Genomic DNA, 20,052 nt, shown 5'->3' with positions numbered 1-20,052 from the left:
GTACAAAGCGGGAGAACAGACCTGAATCATTATTCAGATACAACTAATTCTTTAATTTTAGAATGAATATGATAAATGATTCTTTATCTACTTTTACATATTTGTAAAATTTTCCCTTCTCAATATAATGCATATAATTAAGCTAAGACTTGAAAAAACCAAAGTTGTGCTTATCATAAAATAAGACTGATCTATTTCTCTCTTTCAACATCTTATCACAAATCTCAGCCAAGAGTATACTGCATTTTTTTTTAAATTTATTCAGCTGTGTTATAATTAAAGAGTTCACATTTTTAAAGCACATTCCACAAGGTGGGTATCAAATTAGCATATCTTTCTCTTGCCATACATATTGTGTGAACAGACAAATTCACATTGCACGAACAAATTTAAATGTGGCATACTATTCATTTCTGCTTTAAGCTGCTAAAAGTATAAAGTAAAAGCAGCATATGGATATGAGTCACAGAGGCTAATCAAGGCCTGTCTGCATATGACTCAAAATTATAACAAAACGTCATGTGAAATATGTTTTTTTTAAGAGCCACTGACTCATATTCTTATTGCAGGGAACATTAAATATTTCAACAAAGTAGATTTCTTAATTACTAAGAAAAAACAGAAATGAAACAATTTTGCAGTTTGGAAATATAGGCTTTTCATCCTACTTTGTTAAAATATTTAATTACATTTCTCATGATGAAGCCTCTTCTTGCTCTCTTATTTCCGTATATCAGATTGTGCCATATATATATATATATAGTGATACTTTGAGATGGAAACATTGTTGGCATGCCACCACCAAAACACATTTTAAATATACATACATTTCTAAATATCATATCATATTATATTTATTTATTTTTTTTCTAGCAAATATCACAGTAATTGCAATGAATAATATTTAAGATTTAACAAGAATTTAAAGTTACAAAAAATTACTTTACTTTTATGCTGTAGTATACGTGCAAGTGTGAAATAAATAAATAATATAAATGAAGTCCCAAGACTATTCACAATTCATATAACATAGGCCATACTACAATAAACAATGGTGTGCCACCACTGAACTGACATTTTAACTAATACTTCTCTTGGTCCATTTTTCTAGATATATATATATATATATATATATAGAAAACAAGTTTTATTAAAGATAAAAAATATAAGGCATCCAAAAATCTAAAACTGCAAATATTTAGGCTATTTTTTTTTATCATAAAATTTATTTATAGGTATTTAGAATCATATGTCAGTTGATATAGTATTTAACTACAGCACCTAGATATAAAATTTATGCCTATTTACAAATGTTCATCTAAGATTGTCTTCCAGGTGATATAAAATGATGAGTACCCACAACACATCTGAACACAGGTAAAATAAACTCTCTTGGTCAAGAGTGAATTAAATTCAGTTTGATATGTAAATTTAGACAGCTCAATATTTTAGTGAACTGCTAGTTAGTTTTTGAAATTTTAAATGGTACAAATTGCACTATGTTATAACATTATTTCTATAGTAAGTTTCTAAAGCTTCCCACTGTTTACTGCCTAGCAGAATGTGGGGCCTAAGGCAACGCATAGTGTCCACTGCTTGTGAAGGAGTCCAACCATGTTGCTGGAAATAAGAATGAAATATTTAAATAACAAAACAAATTATTTAAACAGATATCAAAATAAAATGTATTTGTTCTTTTCATTATATTACAAATATATAAACACAAATATGTATTAGGTATTAACATCAAAATAACTATCTCACTGTGAACAAAATATTGGTGATATATGAATGTCAGTAGTAACTGATAGTGCTTTCTCTATTATTGTAAGGTTCTTTCATGTGGTTTAACATGTTTATAAAATTTGTTTTAAACTGTGTATGTTGTACATCAGGGCTGTCCAAAACACTGTCTGTGGGCCGCGTCTGGCCTGCAGGACGATTTTGTGTGGCCCACCAGTGGGTTTTGATTTTCATAAGCGAAAAAATAAAATAACAATTTGAATTGAATGCGTATTAGATATTGTAATTCTATCACTAATCTCGATGTTGGTAATTTTATTTGATTTTTTTACATCGCTATATATTTGCATGTTTTTCAAATATTAGATGTTTCAAAGAAGCATTCTTATACTGTTTTGTTCCAACGCGCATGCTCCGGGTGCTCAAGTTCCTCGTGAGCACACGATTAATGTTGTTCGTTTGTTCAGCTATCGAGGGTGTGTTCCTGCTGTTCACCAAATTAACTTTTTTTTTTTTTTAATGCAGTCCTCAGATTACCTAAGGTTGGACAGCCCTGTTGTACATCCACTGACTGTTGGAAGTTTTTCCACTTGGCTATACTATAAATTAAAGATGCCAAGAAATTATATTCTTGGTTGAATCCTTTATCTAAGCAAGTGTAAGCAAACAAACTTTGCACCTGAAGTAACTTCAGGACAGGGCAACTCGTATATAGGAGTTTTCAACAATAAAACATTTATTGTTGAAAATTGTCCTTGTTTCTGACAGGAAAGTGCATTAAAAATCATAAGTGTGTTCATCTCAAGCTGAGCACTTTATTTTCTTGTGAGTTACATACAATATGTAATGCTTGCTTTTTTGTGTAAAAAATTATTTTTATAGTAATGGCCACAAACTGCAACGAAAGGGGGAAACCAACATTGAAAACAAAATTAATTCCTTTCAAAGAAAAATATTCAAAATCTTGGATCGGTTGAAAAATGGAGAAAAAGCAGAAGTTTTTGCAGGGACTTTGAATTTAAATTAATCAACAATTCGAAAAATCAAAAAAATTGAAAATAAAATCTGAGAAAGTGTTTACTGCTGGGTCAATGATAAGTGCAAAGCGCATTGCTCGTGTATGCGATATTCTAATTGAAAAAGAGAAATCTCTAATGATTGGGATAGAAGATTGCACCTCAAAAGAAAATTCCTATGGATGGAAGTCTTATTAAACAAAAAACTCTAAAAGTTTATCAACATTTATAGTGCAGACCAGGTGTTCAATGAGGATGAATCCGGGTTATATTGGGAAAAAAATGCAAAAATGCACCTATATTTCGAAAAATGGAAGATCAGCTCCTGGATTCAAAGTTTCCAAAGACAGAATTACTCTGTAATGCAATATTCAGGTGATTACATGACAAAACCAATGTTTATTAACCAATCCTCAAATCCTCGTGCTATGAAAGCTTAAAATATGCACTATTTTATTTTGCCTAAAACATTTATGCATTATGTGCAATGAAGTTTAAGTACAATTTGTAATTTTTATACTATGTATTTGTTTCATAGTTTATGTTTCTTAACTTACATGATGGATTGCCTGAATTAAATTAAAATATATTTTTGTTAGATATGTCATTTTTGTTTATATAATTAAAAAAAAAAAAAAAACATTTCTGAACATAACCCTACTTTTTCTTTGTGATCAGAGGCTTGCATAACGCGATTTATATAACGCGACATTTCTGCAGAAACTAACATCCGCGTTATACAAGGGTTACCTGTATATAGTTTTAAATGGTCAGTAATTCATTATTCTGCTAATCAGACTTCAATCACACCTCCCATTCCCTGAATGATAACACGAGCAAGTGTGAATTTCAAGACCAGCATTCGCCCCTCAATGCAAAGCATATATCCTTACTGACATGTATAATGCTGCCATGCATTATGGGAAGGGTCACTACCCAGGCCAGTTTCAACCTTATTGAGGTCTCATCAGTGAGAGCTAGAGGTGTATGGGTCTAGCTCTCACTGATGAGACCGTATATGGAAATATTACTTCTGCATTACTTCAACCTTGGTATCATTTCTGGGTCTGGCTCCCACTGATGAGACCTCAATAGAGGTCAAAGCCAGTCTGGGTAGTGACCCTTCCCATAATGCATAGCATTATACATGTCTATAAGGATATGTATTTTGCATTGTGGGATACTAAGTCATCAGCTTCTATATACAAGTTGCCCTGTCCTGAAGTTACTTCAGGTGCAAGCTTTGTTTGCTTACACTTGGATAAAGGTTAAACCAAAAATATAATTAAACAAAGAATATAATTTCTTGGCATTTTTAGTTTATCATTCAATGACTAATCAACTCTACTAAAAATGTACAATGCTATATTACGAAATATAAATAAAGTTACACAGAACCAAAAGGTCTTCTCTTTGTAGGTCAAGCAAGAATGTGCTTAATTAACGATATCTCATCAATATTTTATGAGATATCCTCAAGTAGTATATTGTGAATGTTTCTAGAATATTTTTAATTTAAAAATATTCCAAAGTACTGTGAAATGGCATTTACATCCATAGTGCTAAGCTGCCTGAAGACTATTCAAGTTTGATTCTAGTTGCTGAGTAGAAGAACCTTTTCTATGCCTTTCTTCAACCTAATAATCCTCTCAGCTGGAAGAAAAGGTTAAAAGGCACAAAAGTCATTGCCTCAAGCTGTAGTGCAGAATACATCAGCAATGTTTTGTTTCATTTTCAATTGCTGATTAGCAGACTTTCTCAACAGAAATATTGATATTTCTTTTACCAGCTGATACAGTATTTAGGCCAAAATAATTTCTTAATTTATAATAATCAAAGTTTCACTTTTATTATTGAAAAATTATAAATTATTTGATACAATTATCTTTAAAAAAAAAAAAAAAGATTTGAATTCTTTAAAGTTGCATGTGCTACATAATTGTTTAAATTTTTTGGAGGTTATCAACCTATTCAACAATGCAGATATTTCAGAGAATTTATTTTTGAAATCATTTGGAAGACAATTGTCACAAATGTAAATCACTGCAGGGTGAATAGGTCGATAACCCCACAAAAATTTTTTATAAGGAGAAAACAAGCTATAATTAAAAATTATTTCACAAAAAAAAAACACCTTTTCCCCTTGCCCCCCCCCCCCCCCCACAGTACTGATGTGATGGGGGTTCCAAATTTCTCAATTTTACTCATTCATCACTTAGGACTGGCTGATCTTTAAGTATGCATTTTTTTTTATTGTACCACATGTATTTCATGGGCCAGTTTGCCTGTTCTGAGGGATGAAAAACTAGAGTTTCCAGGATGGAAAAAATCCTATACCTCCATATGAGACCAGCTAACTCACCTTTAGTTGAAAGAGACCAGATCAAGGTTCCTCACATCAGGGACGGAAATCAAACAAAGGTCTTTCCGACCAAAGGGCCCCATCTATCTGACTGAGCTATGGATATGTAATTTCCATAGCTCAGTCATTTTATTTCTCTAATTTCCCATGTGGGATATATATATATGTTAAAGATACCAAGCTATTTTAAACCTGGTTTTTACTCCATTTCCCAAGTAAGCAAACAGACAAATATGTCAAGTTTGCATCTGCACGTAATGCAAGTCTAAGTGACCCGTAAAGTAGTACAAGTCAAGGCAACTCATTGGTAAAGTTGGAATAAGCTCTGATCACTATTCTTAATATTTACCCTTAATGCAAACCCCATCTCTTTGAGGAGATTTATATGCTATGCATCAAAGGCAAGGGGCCACTTTGGTTGGTGGCCCCTTGCCTTTAATGGGGTATTTCAGGGGTATTTCCCTACTGAGTGTGCCTGGTAAGATTTATGCAAGCATACTTGAGAAACAGTCGAGAAGAATTGTGGAAGAAAAGCCTGGTGAAGAACAAGCTGAATTCAGACCAAATAGAGGCTGTCAGGATCAGATCTTCACTTTAGACAAATAGTGGAGAAATCATGGGAAGATAACAAAAATCTGTATTTAATTTTTGTCGATCTGGAAAAGGCATATGACAAGGTGCCAAGAGAGAAGCTATTCAATACGCTATAGTTATATGGTGTCAATGGGGCATTATATCAAGCAATACTTAGTCTGTATTTGAGTTGTAAGTCAGCAGTTAGAATTGAAGTACAGGAAGATGGTTTAATGTTAAATCTGATGTCAGACAAGGATGTACATATTCCCTGTTATTCATTATCTATATGGATCACATTATGAAGAAAAGTGGTATTAAATCTGATACCAAAATTAGAGATGTTAATGTCAGCTCTTTGCTTTATGCGGACGATGTTATACTTCTAAGTAAATCCGCTACAAGTCTGCAAGATATCCTTAAATTGAATAACTGTTGTAATAGATATGGTATGAAGGTCAGCAATAACAAGACAAAGACAATGAAAATAGGCAGAATCATTGAAAATGTCAACTGCATTGTGAATGGAGAACCTATAGAACAAGTAAAACATTTCAGCTACTTAGGCACGATTTTTAGTGAAGATGGCAAATTAAATATAGAAATATACAACAGAATGAACAAAGCTGGTATGGTAGGAAGTCAATTGAATAAATTCATATGGAATAAGAGAGAAATTAGTCAGAACACTAAATTAGCTGTATACAAGACAGTGTTCAAACCAGTTTTAACTTATGAATCTGAAAGCTGGGTCAGAAGTAAAATACTTGACCAAAGACTAGAGACTGCAGATATGAGAGTCCTGAGAAAGATTAGAGGCATGAACAGATGGCATCAATGGCAATATGATATTAAAAACGAGGATATTAGGAAAAAACTTGAATGTTGACATTGTCAGCATTCAGGAATGTGTTAGCAGAGCTATCCTCAGGTGGTATGGCCACTTAAACAGAATGGGGGTGAGGAAAGATTAGCAAAACAAGTGTTCTCTGCCAGGTTGGCAGGAAAATGACCCAGAGGAAGACCAAGATATAGGTGGATTGATATGGTGCAATGTGCCTTAGACAATAGAAATATAAGATCTGATAATGTTGGAGTCTTGACAAGTGACAGACTGATTTGGAGGAAAATTGCAGATAGGAAGTTAGTAATGATGTAAATTTTTCATGTAGTACTATCATATCCTGTACATCCCTTGAGGGTACATGGCAGGAATTTGATGATGACGACTAAACCAGCCAAAATATGCAATGAGAATTATACAAATGATGTCCAAGAGATTTCAAGTGGTGACGACCTCCGCCCACTTAAAGAACATCTACGAAATGTTATTTCTGAAGACAGTGATGACGATTAAAATATGCGCTTTATTTTATGGTGTCCAAAACATTTATGCATTATGTGCAATTCAATTTATGTACAATTTGTAATTTTTATAATACGTATTTGTCTGATAGTTTATGTTTTCTTCTTACATGAATTACCTGAATTAAATAAAAATATTATTTTTGTTGGTTATGTCATTGTTGTTTATATAATTTAAAAAAAAAAAAATGATTTCGGAACCTAATGTTATTTTTTCTGTGTGATCTAAGTCTCATATAACGCGATATTTCTATGTAACCTAAACATCCATGTTAAACGAGGATTACCTGTATTATGAGATAACATGAGCTGCTTCTGTTGAGGGTTACTCTGTAGATATTCAGAAAACTGAATATTCTAATAGTAACTATTTTTCTCTCTTTTCCATTAGAAATAAAATTTGATAATTACAGTAATAGTTAATCTAATTTGCCAGCCTAGTTAGTTGAGTAGTTAGCATATCTGCTTTTCAGCCAATAGGCCACAGGTTCGAATCCTGCCAGGGCACGGATGTTTGTGATTGTCTTTCCAACTCTCTGTAAAAAGGGCATCTGCGACCCTATCACATCCTCTAGCAACTGCAGTTTGTCCCTGCCGAGGGACTGTAAAACTCGGCAGGAAAGCAATGGACAAATAGTCCAGCAGTACCCACAGCTGTGTACTGGTTAAGGGAGAAGGCTAAAGTTCCCATCCAGACCCCAGCTAAGGGATATAAAAAAAAAAAAAAATCTTATTTTATTTGTTCTTCCTGAGTGAATAAGAATAATAGAATATTATATATAATGGCAAATATCTGTTGGATTTCTGCTCAGGACATGGACTGGTTATTACTAACACCATGTTCCAACATAAAAATTTGCACAAATTCACATGGAGAGAAGAGGCTAGGAATAAGAAAAGTCTCATTGACTATGTTATTGTTGATAGTGATGTTTTCTCCCTGGTGCAGGACACCAGAGTGTACAGAGGATTTGAAATTGGAAGTGATCACTATTTAGTCTTGAGCAGGATAAAATTGAATTTCATATTGAAAAGAATAACATGTAAGAAAGTTTTAAAGCGAATAAAAGTTGAGCAGCTCTCAGATGTGAACTGTAGATTAAAATACAGAAATATTATTGAAAAAAAAATGAAAGAGTTTGAGAACAGGAATCAAACCTTGGAGATTCAGTGGCAAACTCTGAAGGAAACATTGATTGATTCTGCCAGAGAGGCATGTGGTGAGGTTGTGTGCAAGGATAAAAAAATCAGAACTCCCTGGTGGACACAGGAAATTAAAGAGGCAGTTAAGGAAAAGAAGAAAGCATATCAAAAGTTCCTGGCAAATAAGTCAGCTTTTACTCTTACAGAATACAGAGACAAATGTAAGAAAGCTAAACAGTGTGTAAAACTAGCTAAACAAAAGTCATGGGAGGACTTTGGCAAGAATATAGAAAATAAATATCAAGAAGGTGGCAAAATATTCTGGAGGTTGTTGAAGAAACTTAGGAATGGAGGAAAGAGTGCTGTAAAAGGAATTAGAGATGATAAAGGTGAAATGAAAACAGCAGAAAAAGATATCCTTGAGGTATGGAGTAATTACATTGAAAAACTGCTAAATGAAACAAGCAGTGATGACAGCACAGTGATAAAAAACACTGACCAGGCATGCAGTCAGGAATACATATCCATACTTGAAGTAGAAAAAGCCATCAAACACTTGAAATGTGGAAAGGCAGCAGGAGTAGATGATATTCGACCAGAAATGCTGAAGTATGGTGGTATAAGAGTCTTACAGTGGCTGCACTGCATAGTTCAGAAAGCCTGGACAGAGGGACGAATTCCCGATGATTGGACTAGAGCTCTCATAGTACCCATATATAAAAAGGGAAATAAAACTGAATGTGAAAATTACAGAGGTATTTCCCTACTGAGTGTTCCTGGCAAGATCTATGCAAGTATACTTGAGAAACGGTTGAGAAGAATTGTGGAAGAAAAGCTTGGTGAAGAACAAGCTGGATTCAGGCCAAATAGAGGCTGTCAGGATCAGATCTTCACTTTACGACAAATAGTCGAGAAAGCATGGGAATATAACAAAGATCTGTATTTAAGTTTTGTCGATTTGGAAAAGGCATATGACAAGGTGCCAAGAGAGAAGCTATTCAATACGCTGCAGTTATATGGTGTCAATGGGGCATTATATCAAGCAATACTTAGTCTTTATTTGAGTTGTGAGTCAGCAGTTAGAATTGAAGGAAGTACAGGAAGATGGTTTAATGTTAAATCTGGTGTGAGACAAGGATGTACATTATCCCCTCTGTTATTCATTATCTATATGGATCACATTATGAAGGAATGTGGTATTAAACCTGATATCAAAATTGGAGATGTTAATGTCAGCTCTTTGCTTTATGCGGATGATGTTATACTTCTAAATAAATCCGCTACAAGTCTGCAAGATTCTCTGACTAAATTGAATAGCTGTTGTAATAGATATGGTATGAAGGTCAGCAATAAAAAGACAAAGACAATGAAAATAGGCAGAATCATTGAAAATGTCAACTGTGTTGTGAATGGAGAACCTGTGGAACAAGTAAAACATTTCAGCTACTTAGGCACAATTTTTACTGAAGATGGTAAACTAAATATAGAAATAGACAACAGAATCAGCAAAGCTGGTATCGTGGGAAGTCAATTGAATAAATTCATATGGAATAAGAAAGAAATTAGTCGGAATACTAAATTAGCTGTATACAAGACTGTGTTCAAACCAATTTTAACTTATGGATGTGAGAGCTGGGTCAGAAGTAAAACACTTGACCAAAGACTAGAGACCGCAGATATGAGAGTCCTGAGAAAGATTAGAGGCGTGAACAGATGGCATCAATGGCAATATCATATTAAAAATGAGGATATTAGGAAAGAACTTGACATTGTCAGCATCCAGGAATGCGTTAGCAGAGCTAATCTCAGATGGTATGGTCACTTAAATAGAATGGGAGAGGAAAGATTAGCAAAACAAGTGTTCTCTGCCAGGTTGGCAGGAAAACGACCCAGAGGAAGACCAAGATATAGGTGGATTGATACGGTACAAAGTGCCTTAGACGATAGAAATATAAGATCTGATAATGTTGGAGTCTTGACAAGTAACAGACTGATTTGGAGGAAAATTGTAGATAGGAAGTTAGTAATGATGTAATTTTTTCATGTAGTACTGTCATATCCTGTACACCCCTTGAGGGTACATAGCAGGAATTTGATGATGATGATGAATATTATATAACTATTGTTATTATCACTATGCTATTATTATAGAATGCAATTTACATTATGATAATAAGTTTTCTGAGATAAATTGATATGTACATGAAAAGAGTCCTTTTTTCTATGTTCCATATTCTGAAAGTAGCCATATTTCTTGTTTTTCCTTTAATATCATGTAAAACTTGAAACTTGGTGTACTAGGATGAATGGTAGGAACTCTTCCTACTGTTACTTTTGCATTTGCTAGTTGTGGTAGTTTACCTCAGTCCTGAAGATACTTCAGGCACAAACTTTGTTTGCTTACACTTGGATAAAGGATTAAACTAAATTTATTATAGTCTAACCAAGTGGGAAAAAACTTCCAACATCTTTCTGTAAATCCAGAGTAATTTAATAATAAGGTGTAGAAAGTATTTTTAACTTGGGTATAGTTATGTTAAAGATACCAAGCAATTTTAAACCTGGTTTTACTCCATTTTTTCCAAGTAAGCAAACAGACAAATGTCAAGTTTGCACCTGCAATTTATGCAGGACTAGCTGATCCCACAGGTAGTGCAAGACCAAGGCAACTCGTGGTAAAAGTGGAGCAGGTTCTGATCACTAATCTTAATATTTACCCTTAATGCCAAAACACATCTCCAAGAAGGGGATGTATGATGTTTTGTATTAAAGGCAAGGGGCCACTACCCAGACCGGTTTCGACCTTTACTGAGGTCTCATCAGTGGGAGCCAGGCTGGAAATACCAAGATTTAGTAATACAGAGCTTGTAAGTATTTTACCAAAACAAGTTACCATAAGGTGTTATAACCTTATTAAATAAAAATCTCAGGAGGAGATATAGATGTAGAAAGTAGTTTTAACTTGGGTATAGTTATGTTAAAGATACCAAGCAATTTTAAACCTGGTTTTAATCCATTTTTTCCAAGTAAGCAAACAGACAAATGTCAAGTTTGCGCCTGCAATTTATGCAGGACCAGCTGATCCCACAGGTAGGTAACTTGTTTTGGTAAAATACTTACAAGCTCTGTATTACTAAATCTTGGTATATCCAGCCTGGCTCCCATTGATGAGACCTCAATAAAGGTCGAAACCGGTCTGGGTAGTGGCCCCTTGCCTTTAATACAAAACATCATACATCCCCTTCTTGGAGATGTGTTTTGGCATTAAGGGTAAATATTAAGATTAGTGATCAGAGCTTGCTCCACTTTTACCACGAGTTGCCTTGGTCTTGCACTACCTGTGGGATCAGCTAGTCCTGCATAAATTGCAGGCGCAAACTTGACATTTTCTGTTTGCTTACTTGGAAAAAATGGAGTAAAACCAGGTTTAAAATTGCTTGGTATCTTTAACATAATAATAAGGTGGTACACCTTTTGGCAACTCATATAGGTAAACATGACTTCTCCATTGCTTCTGCCTTCTATATCAATATCACCACTTCTGGGTCTGGCTCCCACTGTCGAGACCTCAATAAAGGTCGAAACCGGTCTGTGTAGTAATGCATAGCATTATACATGTCCACAAGGAGATGTGCTTTGCATTATGGGAGATACTAAGACAAGGAGTGATGAGAGCTTGGCACACCTTTACCACAAGTTGCCTCAGTCCTGAAGATACTTCAGGTGCAAACTTTGTTTGCTTAAACTTGGATAAAGGATTAAACTAAATTTATTATGGTCTAACCAAGTGGGAAAAAACTTCCAACATCTTTCTCTAAATCCAGAGTAATTTAATAATAAGGTGGTACACCTTTTGGCAACTCATATAGGTAAATATGACTTCTCCATTGCTTCTAACTTAGTATCACCACTTCTGGGTCTGGCTCCTACTGATGAGACCTCAACAAAGGTCGAAACTGGTTGGAACCTTGGGTGATGAATGGCAATGCTGTAGCCCATGAAGTTTTAACTGAGGCTCGGCTGTTGCTGTCACCCAGGTCCTGGGTGGTGGTGGTGGTGTGTGTGTGTATGTGTGGGGAGTAATGAATAGCAATGCTGTAGCCAATAAAGTTAACTGAGGCACGGCTGTTGCTGTTACCCCTCGGATGAGATATGAGCGGCTCTGCTCATTGGTGGGTTGAGACCCACGGTAGAGCCAACCGGTTCTGAGAGTTCTCAGTGGCAGGGTGAGCCTGTTACTGAGGGGAACGACACTGAGTTTCTGGAGTTTGACCTGTACTTGAACATTCAATAAAGGTTGAAACTGGTCTGGATAGTGGCTTTCCCTTAATGCATAGCATTGTCCACCTTTACCACGAGTTGCCTCAGTCCTGAAGATACTTCAGGTGCAAACTCTGTTTGCTTACACTTGGATAAAGGATTAAACTAAATTTATTATATGCTAGTTATGGAAAACTGACAATTTCACAGCTCAGCCAGAAAACCTTGCTCTAACTTAGTATCACCACTTCTGGGTCTGGCTCCTACTGACGAGACCTCAACAAAGGTCAACCATCATATTTCTTTTTATATAAATAGTGTTTCTAAAATAATAGAAAATTATCCTCCATTTCATTCCTTTTTAGAAATCAGTTCTTTCCCATGCGAAACAAACAAATCAGTGGCAAACATGCGTTTCACGGATATGTGGTCCATAGTGTATGCCTCTAAAGCAAAATGTGAGGAGTGTAAACAGTTTTCTTCAGTCAGAAAACCTGAGTTCGAAACCTATATAGTTCTATGAGAATCTTCATCAGGGCTTTTCAACTGAAATTAAGTTACTCAGTCTCATACTCAGATGTTGGCTTTTCCTTACCAGAAAGTTGCATTTTTCAGCAAACAGACAAAGCACTGGAAAATATCAGACACTCAATGTACTTGCCTCATGATTGTTTCTGCCATAATGCCAGTCAAAATTATTTTTGACTGGATTAATCAGTAAAATGATTGAGTCGACTCAATAATTTTCCTGACTGAGATTGGGAAGCCAAGTGGAGATGGTCATCACTGCTTTTTTTTTACTAAGTAGCTGTGGATTAGAATCCTCATACTAGCATGTATGCTTATGAAAATATTTAGGTGGTAGATGAATTTGGTTCTGTAAACAGCATAGTGCAAGGCCATCACACAGTTCAGGGAGGCTTGAAAAAACATGTTTAGTTTTATCTCTAATATTATGTTTGCTCAAAAAAAAAAAAGTACTATTAGCCACTTCAAGAAGAACAATATATTATTCTGTGTGTTATAAAAACAACTTAAACAAATTCCTCTTCAAGAGGAACTGGAATAAGTACAGTCAGGTATCTCTATCAATATTTGTAATCTGAAAAAGAACTGTTTTGATGGACCTAAAAGGGAATATTTTTGTTTCATACTATTCAAAATTTATATTTTGAACAAGAGAAAACACCCTAAAACAAAGGTGAATGCACAAAGTAGTTTTACGTTCAGGACACCAGATTGTCTCCTTTCTGATTTTTTTAAGCAAACATAACATTTGCACACAGTTCTTTTTTAAACGCCAGAAGTCTGGAAGGATTGCCTGTTTTCTTGCTTGCTGAAGAAGGAGCATAAACTAGTAGCAAAGTTTTTGCAATTTCTACTCCATAATCTAGATATATTATGGCAGACATACATTTTTGCTTATACAAAGATGAAACTGTTCTAAATAATTTAGATTTTATTATTTAGAAAAGTGTATGGACAATATATGTCCAAACACTTTTTTTGTAAGTTTTTTTTTTTATTTTGTTTGCTTGTTACAGAGTAAAATGATAGCCACTGATCACACCTGTAGACTCCACCCATATATTGTTGTATGCACATAACAGCAGTGGATTTGTATTTCTTGAAACCATGCTTCTCCACAGATTCCATTGATGGATTGTGCAGGGAAGACAGCAGAAAAACATCTTTTTTCTTTCCAACATAGTGCAAGACTTTCCCTTGCTGATAAGCTTGAATTTATCCCTTTGACAGTTTTTCCTGATGACAGATCTGGAGGCATATCTTACCTTTTTGCATTTACAGTACAGTAACTATCTGTATGATGCTGTAAAAGCAAATCAGCAAGTTCAGGACACATATAGTAGTTATCCATTGTAACTCAGTAATCTTTCCACCAGCAAGAGGCCTAGTAACCCCATTACTACACACACTGACAAGGGAAGATCTGAATATTTATCATGCTCGAGTACATTCTGCTTTTCCCATATATTATTATTATTATTATTATTCAAGCCTCCATGGAGTCAAAAGACTCATCATGGGAGGTCCTTCCTAAGAGCATAAAGTTTGTCAAGACTCATCGAGGGGAGGTCCCCCCCCTAAGAAACACAAAGTCTATCATACCACTCCTTAAACTCATTGACCGTTCTCGCTCTCACCACTCCATCAGGCAATGCATTCCATGGTTCACCCACCCCTCCATGCAAAGAAACCACTCCTTACCCTCTTGTCATCACTCCTTCCCGCTGTTCAACCAAGCGAAAGAATTCCCCAGTGTCAACCCTGTAACCACCTCTCAACAGTTTAAAAAGTCTCAATCATATCACCTCTCCGTCTTCTATCCACCAAACTCTGCAGTCCACATTCCCTCAGCTGATCCTCATAACCAAAATTGTACAGTCCTGAAACCATCTTTGTCATCCATCTTTTGTACCCTTTCCACAGTTAATTTATCCCCTTCAAATCCTGGGGACCAAATCTGAGAACAATAGTCAAGTGTGGTCTGATCAGAGATTTATACAACAGAATGATAACCCTTTTATCTCTGCAGATCAGTGTCCTTCTCATAATTGCAGCAATCCTCTGTGTTACCTTCACCACCTTTGCAATATGTCCCCTAAATTTCAGATTTCTATCCCCTAAAATTTCTATCCCTTATGTCCTCTAAAATTCAGATTTCAGATCTCTTGTCTCCCCTACTTCCTCCAGTATAACTCCTCCCATAGAGGATGCAGCATCCCATCGATGTTTCCCAAACCTCAAGACCTTGCATTTTGCTGCATTAAACTGACCCCCCCCCATTCATTTGCCCATCTATCTAGCTTATTCCAATCCTCATGCAGGGTTACCACATCTACACTATTACTAATAATCCTTCCTAGCTTCGCATCATCCACAAACAACTGAATATCCCCTTGCAATGTCATTGATATAAAGGTTAAACAATACACCTCCTAGTACTGAGCCCTGTGGGACCCCACTTTTAACCCTCTGCCTCCTTGAAACTGCTCCACCATACACAACTCTCTGATACTATCAGACAGCCAATCCTGAATCCAGTTGACCAATCTGACATCCAGACCCATGTGCTGCAACTTAAATATCAGCTTATCATGTGGCACCCTGTCAAATGCCTTCGCCAAGTCTAAGAAAATTGCAGTTCATTCCTTTCCCTCATCTAATGTTCTTGTAACTTTATTATAAAAGGCTAGCATATTGCTAAAACAAGAGCGTCCTTTCACAAATCCATGTTGATTCTCACAGATAACATTACCCTCATCTGCCCAATGCTGTACATGGTCCCTCACTACTTTCTCCAAGATCTTAACAACTACTGATGACACACAGACTGGCCTATAATTAGACACTTCCAGTCTGTTACCACCCTTATGCAATGGCACTATCTTACCTTCCTTCCATTCCCTGGGCACCTTTGCCAAAGCCAGACTTTCATTGAAAAGCCACGTTAAAGGTACTGTCAATTCCCTAGCACATTCTCTCAAAACTCGTGGCGAAATACCATCCAATCCCACAGCTTTACTGACATCCAGAGTACTCATATCTGAAACACACTTTCTTCCTGTACCTCCAGACCTCGTACCAGTCCTATCCCTCTAGCATTAAAACTGACTCCTCTAGGATGAAATACTCCAATAAAGTGTTCATTGAACAATTCCACTATGTCCTCTGCATCAGTCACTCTATTCCCATTTTTATCCCACAATATCATTCTTCCACAGTCCTTTCTCCTCCTACTGGCCACATAGCTAAAAAATTCCCTAGGATTTTCTTTGGATCTTAGGGCCAATCTCCTCTCATATTCCAGTTTCGCTTTCCTTACCACACTAGTCACTCTTCTGGCCTGTGTCTTATATTCTTCATGCATCTTCTCTTTACCTGTCTCCTTATATCTCTTCCATAGCCTCTTTTTCGCATGCAATTCCTGTTTAATATTGTTTGCCATCCACTTTACTCCAAATTGTTCTTCACTCGTGGTATACGACTTACCATTGCTGCTAACAAATATTCTTTCACAATTTCCCACGCACTAATGATATCCGGCCTTCCAATTCCTCCCTCCATGAAACTTCCCAAAGTCTAAGACTATTATAATCACCTGCTTTATAATTCCACATAAGTTCCCATCTCTTTGATACCCCTGCATGTCTATTCATTTTCCAAGTGAAAACCATATGGTCACTCTCTCCAACTGGTGGGAGAGATGTCATCTCAGTTATTATCAACTCTTCTGATGCTATAACCAACTCCAAAACTCTTGAACCTCTTGTTCTCTCTGTTACATGTTGCCTAAGACATTTGTCCCTCAAGAATTCTAGAAATTCCATTCCCCTATTGCTACATGCATCTTCCTCTCTCCAATTTATACTACTGTAGTTAAAATCTCCCATAACAATCATTCTTCATGCACTTGCCAAACTTAACTGTCTAAACATCTCCTGGTCCCCATCCTCTGTGCTCCTGGGTCTGTAGCAAACCTCACACCATATGCTCTCAAAATCATTTGTCTCACTTCCTTCCAAAGCCTCCACTCTTAGAGGACATAGGTTGTCACTTATCATAAGCAGTACCTCACCACCATGCTTTCCCCTCCTATCCTGCCAAAAAATGCTGTACCCAGCAACTTCTATTCCTGTTATTATATCCTCTTCTGTCAACCACATCTCGGTGATCCCAATAATTTTTGGCCACGCTGATGCTATCTGTGCCACCAATTCCTCTCCCTTATTCCGGATACTCCTGGCATTAGTATAAAGCATATAAATGGCATTGTTTCTATACCCAGCATTATCCCCTCTAGATTCCACTGGGCTCAGCTTTACCTGATGTCATCTCCCTTTTCCCAGGTATCCATTCCCACAAGAGGCCACCCCTGCTATCATCCTCCCTGGGATGCACTGACTCGTTCAGAACAGCAATCTCTCGCATACAATTCCTCTCTTTCCTCAAACGCACTCCAAGCATCCACATATACCAGTCCTCTCTTGTCACACATTCTAGCTATTATGTCATTCAATATTACTGCTTTTCTGCTCAGTTCATCATTATCATACCTAGGCAACACGCACACTATTTTTCCTGTCTTCTTCCGTACAGCCCTCAAGCAAAAATCTCATATCTCTCGCTGCCCGACTTACATTACCACTCAAGTCATTTGTTCCTACCATCACAATCATCTCATCTACCCTTTCACCTCTCTTAATTGCCATAGCCACCCTTTCTATTGTTCCTCCTGGCAAACCCTCCTCACGCATCCTATCTTGAACACCACAAATCATTGGGTCGCCATACATTATACCTCTTACCATTCCCCCTCTCTCCTATTGTTTCCATTCTCTCCTCTTCTTTCATTCCCATAGGTCTCTCTCATTCCCTCTCCTCTACTCCTATTCTCTCTTCTGGCATTCCCATACCTCTCTCTCCTACTACTGCTTCCATTCTCTCCTCTTCTAGCACTCCCATACATCTCTCTCATTCCCTCTCTCCTACTGTTTCCATTTTCTCCACTTCTAGCACTTCCATATCCCTCTCTCATAAGGTTTGAAATCCCAAAGATATACACTTTGCACTTCATGAATGGTATAAAGCTTTCATTGATACATCTCTCTCTCTCTCTCTCAGGAATGTATAGTGATCTGTATGCAAATTTCTGATGAGAAATTTGTTGAGGGCTAAGCAAGGATATGTTGACTGATCACATTCCTCATTCTGAAAATGCCAATACTTCACAATGCGAATGAATTATTTTTCAGTCATAACATCACAAAACAGTGGCGTGTTCAGAATCCATTCTGCAGACTAATACATTTCGAGAGCGAGCTTTTTCACGATACTATGCACAGTCAAAAGTGCTATAAATGGAAGCAGCATGTTGATATCTATTGGACTCCAAAGTGTATTGCATGAATGCAGACTGTACATAACTTGTTGATGTTGTTGGCAAGCATAAAGGTAAGTCTGTTCCACTATGAAGGATAGAATATCAACCTAAAATGTTGCTGTGTCAAAGTCTTCAGTAATTCCTGGCTTACCTATGAATGGAAACTGTGGATAAGTTGGTGTGTGTGTGTTTAGTCGTGAACACCCATCTTCTGCATGAAGACATGTCTAAACTACAGGCAAAATCTATCTTATCTAGAAAAATTTCCCTCATCATCATCAGTAGAGTAAGAGCTACTTGAAAGGCAAAGATAACTTTTTCTGCTTCTCCCAAACTTTTCTTTTTTTTTTTTTTGCTGCTACTTGTCATCTTAGAAATGAATTGTACCTTATATACTCTTGGTAATATTCCTTTCTGCTCGAGTAGCAGGCTATAAACTAATGAAGATTACTGAGAAAGCGAGGAAAGAACACATCCCAGTAGACACACTAAAAAGTCTCCAAGCAATAGCTGAATAAATACAGAAATCTGTTATTTTGTTTTTCAACTATTTCATTGATTAGCAGATATTCGAAACATTTTCTTCTGATATTGCTTTTAGGATGACACCGTTTCATAAAACATTAATTTCCTCAATTACCCAATATCACATATTCTCGTGGAAAGGCTTAGACGTTGGTTATGCATTTTTTTACTAAATAATTTAAGGAAATTACAACATAAACTAGGATATACATTAAAATAAATTTTAATATACTTCAATATTTTGGCAACGCCACGTTGCCATTTTCAAGGAACTTAAGAACAAGACACATGCACGCAGGCACAACAAACAGTAAGTGAGAAAGAAGCAGGAAGCTATTATTTCTCCTAAAGTCCTGATGGTGCCCCCTAGCGGGCAATGTTGGTATTCTTGGGTGATTGGGCTGAAGGTCTTCTGATGTAGGTTTCCCAAATTTGAGGCAATCTCATGCAGCCAAATTTGTTGAGGTTTGGATTGTTTCTTAGGGCTGAAGCTGATTCCATGAAAAGCCTTTCATATTTGTATTTACTACAGTGTATTATCATGGCTTTCATCCACCGTATTCTATGGCAGGTATCCAGTGCATGGTCAGCAAGACCAGAGTGGCTGTATTGGTGAAACTGGATGCAGTCCTTGTGTTCTGAAATTCTGATATTTTCTGTCCTGCCTGTTTGGCCAAAGTAGGACAGCTTACAGCTGCAAGGAACCTGGTATACATCAGGTAGGTCTGGGGGGGGGGGGGGTTGGTCTTTAGTAGAGCGGATAAGGGATGCAAATTTTTTATATGGTCTGTAACAAGAAGTTAAGTCATGTTTTTTTAGGATTTTTGTAATTTTTTCCGAGGTGCTCAGATATAGGGTATGGTGATGGATTTAGAGTAATTCTTGATGTGAGGGGAGGGGGGTTGTGGTTTACTGGTTCAATGTTTTTTTGGATATTTTTTGGGGGGTAGCCATTGGCTGGGAAAGTGTTGAGAATGTGGTTTAGTTCTGTGGTTAGGGCATTGTCATTTGAATAGATAAGTTTAGCCCTGTTGTGTAGTGTCTTAATGACTCCATATTGTTGCGAGGAGGGGTGGTGGGATTGTTGGTGAATTCTGCCTGTATGGGTGGATTTTCTATATCTAAGAAAGGAAGGCAGTTGTTTTTTTTTTCCCCCTCTT

General features: G+C 36.5%; 1 protein-coding gene across 1 annotated transcript in view; it reads right to left on the bottom strand.

The window, feature by feature from the left end:
• Positions 1-1,497: 1,497 nt before the first annotated feature.
• The window catches only part of PTPMT1 (protein tyrosine phosphatase, mitochondrial 1), a 71,508-nt gene continuing 52,953 nt past the window's right edge, over positions 1,498-20,052 (bottom strand). Inside the window, exon 4 of the mRNA XM_090412921.1 lies at positions 1,498-1,620. Coding sequence (XP_090269047.1) covers positions 1,498-1,620 — 123 coding nt within the window. The remainder of the gene's footprint in view (positions 1,621-20,052) is intronic.

The sequence above is a fragment of the Typopeltis vanoorti genome, chromosome 23, assembly GCF_054136105.1.
Source record: "Typopeltis vanoorti isolate ZY-2024b chromosome 23, IOZ_Tvanoo_1.0, whole genome shotgun sequence".
Lineage (NCBI taxonomy): Eukaryota > Metazoa > Arthropoda > Arachnida > Uropygi > Thelyphonidae > Typopeltis > Typopeltis vanoorti.
Note: the sequence above shows the minus strand (reverse complement) of the source record. Positions and strands in the feature narration are given on the sequence as shown.